This window comes from Vitis vinifera, chromosome 16 (assembly GCF_030704535.1).
Source record: "Vitis vinifera cultivar Pinot Noir 40024 chromosome 16, ASM3070453v1".
NCBI lineage: Eukaryota > Viridiplantae > Streptophyta > Magnoliopsida > Vitales > Vitaceae > Vitis > Vitis vinifera.
This window is the reverse complement of record NC_081820.1, coordinates 3167593-3173830: the sequence shown is the minus strand read 5'-3', so window position 1 is coordinate 3173830 and position 6238 is coordinate 3167593. Positions and strand designations below refer to the sequence as shown.

General features: G+C 36.0%; 1 protein-coding gene across 1 annotated transcript; it reads left to right on the top strand.

The window, feature by feature from the left end:
- The first annotated feature begins 2353 nt into the window (after positions 1–2353).
- On the top strand, positions 2354–2890 carry LOC104882018 (uncharacterized). The gene has a single exon (XM_010663897.1). The coding sequence runs from the start codon at positions 2354–2356 to the stop codon at positions 2888–2890; it is 537 nt and encodes a 178-aa protein (XP_010662199.1).
- The last annotated feature ends 3348 nt before the right edge of the window (positions 2891–6238 follow it).

The window sequence follows — 6238 nt, the reverse complement described above, 5'->3', positions numbered from 1 at the left end:
GAATTTCAGGGTAAGTATTTTTTACCTTCTCAAAATATTGTGTCCTTTTTAAGACCAAAATTTTATTCTTATGATCACAAAGAGATTCGAATAATATATCCCTAGATTATCTAAACCCAAGATAAATGAAACATTAAATCTTGGAGAAGATATTAGATAAATCCTAAAACAATTGGAAACACATGAAACATTCTTAGGATTATGGTTTGTAGAATATTAACTAGTAATTTCAAGAATTTTGAACTTATAGGACATGAAGAACTGTTCATAGATTTATGAAGAGAAACAAGATAATTAATGTATACAATAATCAAAAGATTTTGAAGCTTACAATAAATAAATCGCTTGTATTATTTGAAAACTTCAATTTCAAGTTCCTACTTTAATATTTCAACTAATTAGTCTTACATCCTACAAAGTGTAAATATTAAATTTGAATTCATCTAGCTAAATTTATGTTTAACACAACTTTTTTAGTAAGTCCCACATGAATTTCCAACCTCAATTTTCTTACAACTGTGTTTTCAATCATTCTTTTTTTTCAATGGCATAATCTTTTGCATAGGATGAAAATTGTTTTTAGTCTATATTTATTCATTCCATTATAGGGATTTTTATATTTTTTGCAAGTGATGACTCTTATGTTTGGATTACAAATAGAGATATTAATATTTGCACAAGGTATTTAGCCCTTAGAAATGATTCAAACATGTTTGAATACTCTAGTGGCCCATCTATTAGTGTGAGAAAATAATCTCAATTTAAACTATAAAATAAATAAAAATAAAGTTTTGTCACTCACAAATGTCCAATTACAAAAATACATTATGATGCATTCAAAATAATCTTTACTCTTTAAAATCATTTTATTGATCAATTAAGTTGGATCTAATCATTAAAAAATAGGAACAATTAAGTCATGTCAACCTACCCAAATTTCTTTGAAAGATTGGCAAATTTAAGATAATTATAATAATAATTTGAAGAGTGTATTTGCCTTCCAAGGTTAAAAACTTAAACATTCAAACTTTTTGAATTAATTATCTTCATAAGTTCATGATCTTAAAACCTAAAAAAGATAAGTTCCCCTTGAAGTCAATAACTAAACTCAATAAAGAAAATAAAAAACATGCTAATAAAGATATCCTTGTTGTAAAATAAAAGAATTGGAATGCAAAGAAAAAATAGAACGTCATTTCATTATCATATCTCTTCCTCCTATAGGAGACTGAAAGAGATTTACATCAACATGGATTATCATCCACAAATTCTCACAATTTGATAAATTCTCATATTCCATAACACTCTCTCTTCGATGAAAATAAGAATATGTCTTGTTAAAACATTATTAGGAAAAACTCAATAGGAGAAAACCTAATAAAAAAAGTACAATATTCTTTAAATGATTTGACCACTACAACCTTACTAGTTAAACCTAGTGGGACAAAACCCTGATGAAGGAAAAAATAATATATTAAATCTATATTAGTATACTCCTCTCATGTAAACATGATTATGTTTTCCTTAACACTTCAATTATAGATCCCCTAATCATTCCTCTTAGGACATGGAGTCTTGTTTTTATGTCGGCAATTTTGTTCCTTTTAATATTTCGTTATAGAAGTCTTTTTAGATTGTGACCTGCTCTCCATTAAATATCAAGAGTTGTCATTCGTTCAATTGGGAAGTCACAGGTACGTCTAAAGAGGTTTGGCTTATGGCAAATTAGGCTATATTGAGGTATTAAGAGGATCAGTTTTGTATCAAGAGTTGTCATTCGTTCAATCGGGAAGTCATAGGTACGTCTAAAGAGGTTTGGCTTGTGGCAAATTAGGCTATATTGAGGTATTAAGAGGATTAGTTTTGTTTTGAACTTAAAAGGTTTTTAAAGTTGACTTTTGAAATAGAGCAAGATGTCATGTGCAGCAATTTTAATTTATTTATTTCATATATTTTGGTTTATTGAGTTAGTTCAAATAACTAGCAGTAGTGGGCTAGAGAGTGGGTAACGTGAGCTATTTTTTAGTAATTGTTGTTGTTTAATCTCTAAGTTGTTGAGTCTATTAAATTATAAATTTCCTTATTCTGGAGCAATAAAACAATCATATGAAAAACTTCCAAAAACTTGTCTTTATTTTCTGCTTTCCAAACTCTTTCAATTCTGCTCATATTTTGCCTTAGCAACATAGCTCGAGGGCGAGGTAGGGGGCGAGAGAAGGAACGGGATCATGCCATTAACTTAGAACGTGACAGAGTGGTATCAGAGCCAGTTATGGCTGACGATCAACGACTCCAAAGGCTTGAAAATTAGATTGAGAACCTGAGTTCAGGTCAAGAAAGGCTCCTTAAGTAGATGGAAGAACTAGTGGGGACAATGAACTCCCAATTAGACTTGCCGGAAGAAGGATCCGTCAATAGGAATCCGGGACCACATGGACAGGGTGGTGCTGGGTACACAAGTGGACTAGTGATTCCTAAGCTTGCAAAGCTTGATTTTCCTCGCTATGATGGATCGGAAGATCTAACTCTATGGATTTGTCGTGCAGAACAATTCTTTGAATTTCAAGGGACATCATTGGAAGATCAAGTCAAATTAGCAGCCTATCACTTGGAAAAAGATGCTCAATTGTGGTACCAACGACGCAAAAATCAAGGTCACTTGGTTACTTGGGATGGAATGGATGCGGGATTGCTAGAGAGGTTTGTTGTAATTGAATATGAAGATTTCTTTGGAGACTTATGCAAGCTTAAGCAGATGGGAATTGTTTCCAACTATCAAACTCAGTTTGAAAGGCTTCTACCACGGGCCGACACTTTGACAGATAAACAAGAAGCTGAGTGTTTTATTAGTGGATTGAATGATGGGCTAAAGGCGGATGTAAGAGTCTAAAACCCTCAAAATTTGTCTACTGCAATTAGGCTAGCACGTACCTATGAACTCAAAGCCCAGGAAGTGAGGCGCCCAACCAACCCAACATTCTCCTCTTTAGTTTGCAACTCCAACAACCAATGGAACACCTCAGTCCCTAGTGGTACGAAAGGCACCGATCCAAAGAGAATTTTACCAATCCGTAAATTATCTCCAACCGAACTCCAAAGGCGGCGACAGCAAGGGTTGTGCTACAACTGTGATGAAAAGTATACAATGGGTCATAAATGCAAGAAATTGTTCTTCATTGAACTAGAAGAAGAGAATGAAGAAGCCATAGAAGAAGAGTATGTAGAAGAGACACTAGCTATCTCTTTACATGCCTTGGCTGGGGTTCAATCTCCACAAACTATGCGGATCCACTCACAAATTGGTAATACTCCACTAACAATTTTAATTGATTCTAGTTCCAATCATAATTTTTTGCATCACAAATTTTCCAAAATAGTCTGACTTAAGTCGGAAAGAAGCTGCTTGTTTAGCGTGGTGGTTGCCAATGGGGAGAGGTTGTCAAGTCTTGGGCATTGTAATGGAGTAAAATTATCCTTGCAAGACATCCCAATTGAGGTAGATTTTTTCTTACTTCCTTTATAAGGTTGTGATGTTGTTCTAGGAGTACAGTGGTTGGGTACTCTTGGTCCAATTTTATGGGATTTTGGAAGGATGCAAATGCAATTCACTATAGCTGGGTGAAAGGTGTTGCTACAAGGTTCAACCTCCTCAGAACTTCGGGCTCTTGAAAGTGATACTATTTCTAGAACATTGAGGCAAAGTGATGGTAGGGGAATTATCTTACAGCTTTGTGTAATCCAGCATGAGCATACAAATCATGAGGAGTTACTGTCGGATGCAATGGCGTCTTTGCTCATTGAGTTCAGCGAATTGTTTGGAGCACCTATGGGATTACCACCTCCACACTCTCATGACCACAGGATTCCCCTCTAGCCAGGATCAGGTCCAATTTGTGTACGTCCTTATCGATACCCGCATTTCCATAAACAAGAGATTGAGCGCTTGGTGGAGGAGATGTTATCACAAGGTATAATTCAACTTAGCCAAAGCCCATTTTCCTCTCCGGTACTTTTGGTACGACAACATGATGGGAGTTGGAGGTTTTGTGTGGACTATCGAGCACTAAACCGGGTGACGGTCAAAGATAAGTTTCCAATTCCAGTTATATATAGATGAATTGTTGGATGAGCTACATGGTGCCAAATTCTTCACCAAATTGGATCTCAGATCTAGGTATTTTCAAATACGAATGGATCCTCTTGATGTACATAAAACAGTCTTCCGAACTCACCATGGGCACTTCAAATTTCTGGTAATGCCTTTCGGCCTCTCTAACACCCCATCTACATTTCAATCACTCATGAATGAGATTTTCAAGGCTCATCTAAGAAAATTTATTTTGGTATTCTTTGATGACATTCTAATTTATAGTAGCACATGGGTCGAACATCTTAAACATGTTAGAATTGCATTTTCCATTTTGCGAGCTCATCATCTTGTAGTCAAGAAAGAAAAATGTCAGTTCAGGCAGACACAAATCAAATATTTAGGGCATATCATTAGTCAAAATGGTGTGAAGGTGGATCTAGAAAAAATAAAGGCAATGATGGAATGGCCAAAACCAGAAACTATCAAAGCTTTGAGGGGTTTTTTAGGACTAACGGGTTATTATCGGAAGTTTATTGCAGGTTATGGCAAAATTGTAGCTCCTTTGACTGACATGTTGCAAAAAAAAATGCTTCTTCTTGGTCTCAAAAAGCTGAAGAAGCATTTGAATTATTGAAACAAAACATGATGCAGGCTCTAATTTTAGCCTTGCCAAATTTCCAACTCTTATTTGAGGTAGAATGTGATGCATCGAGGAATGGATTAGGAGCTGTCCTAATGCAAGAACAAAGACCTATTGCTTATTTCAGCACTGCCTTGAAGGGAAAATGCCTTTTGTTGTCCACTTATGAAAAGGAACTTATGGCACTTGTTCTTACGGTAAAAAAATGGCGACCTTACTTGTTTGGGCGTCATTTTGTGGTCCAAACTGACCAATGCAGCCTCAAATTTCTTTGGGAGCAACAAATAATGATAGAACCGCAACAAAAATGGCTGTTCAAATTAATGGGTTATGACTTATCCATCGAATTCAAGAAGGGTAAGAACGAAGCAGTGAATCGGACTTTTGAGATGTACCTGCATTGCTTTACTAGTTCAAGATAAAAAAGAAGTGGGTTCAATGGGTTCCTTGGGCTGGATTCTGTTACAACACCAGTTTACATGCTTCTACTCGCAAAACTCCCTTCGAAGTGGTGTATGGAAGAGAGCCCCCCAACTTGCTCTTATGTTCTTGGTACATCAAAAGTTGAAGTTGTAGATAACATGCTCTAAGCAAGAGATAAAGTTGTAAAAAACCTAAGATGTCAACTCCAACAAACACAAGCTAGAATGAAGACTGCTTATGACCAAGGGCGAGTTGAGAGAGAATTCGTTGTTGGTGATTGGATATATCTGCAGCTACAACCTTATCGGCAAACTTCGTTGGCTTTGAGACAATCACATAAACTCTCCCCACAATTTTATGGGCCATACCATGTGCTAGAACAAATTGGTTCGGTGGCTTATCGACTTGATCTCCCACCAGGAAGTAAGAATCATCTAGTTTTCCATGTGTCAATCCTTAAAAAACAGCTTGGTACAACTTATAAAATTGATTCTCCTCTTCCATTAGTATCAGAAACATCAGGTCACTTGCAACCTCAGCCTATAGCAGTTCTAAATTCTCGCAACAACAGGCGTAAACGTGAACTACTTATTCAGTGGCAGGGGCTCCCAACAACAGATGTTACTTGGGAGGATGAGTACCAACTTCGAAATAAATTTCTAGACTTTGTGTGTCCTTGAGGACAAGGACGATTCCAAGGGAGGGGGAAATGTCATGTGTAGTAATTTTAATTTATTCATCTCAGATATTTTGGTTTATTGAATTAGTTCAAATAACGGGTAACGTGAGCTATTTTTTAGTAATTGTTGTTGTTTAATCTCTAAGTTGTTGAGTCTGTTAAATTATAAATTTCCTTATTCTGGAGCAATAAAACAATCAGATGAAAAACTTCCAAAAACTTATCTTTGTTTTCTGCTTTCAAAATTCTTTCAATTCTGCTCATATTTTGCCTTAACAACATAGCTCGAGGGCGAGGTAGGGGGTGAGGCAGAGGACGGGATTGTGCCATTAACTTAGAACGTGACACAAGACCGCTTAAGCATTTTGAGCACTTAAGTGGTGAGCAAGTTAACTTGAGCGGTCAT

Bases quoted from the DNA above. Each gene is read 5' to 3' on its own strand.
- LOC104882018 (XM_010663897.1), top strand. From the start codon at position 2,354: ATGGAAGAACTAGTGGGGACAATGAACTCCCAATTAGACTTGCCGGAA.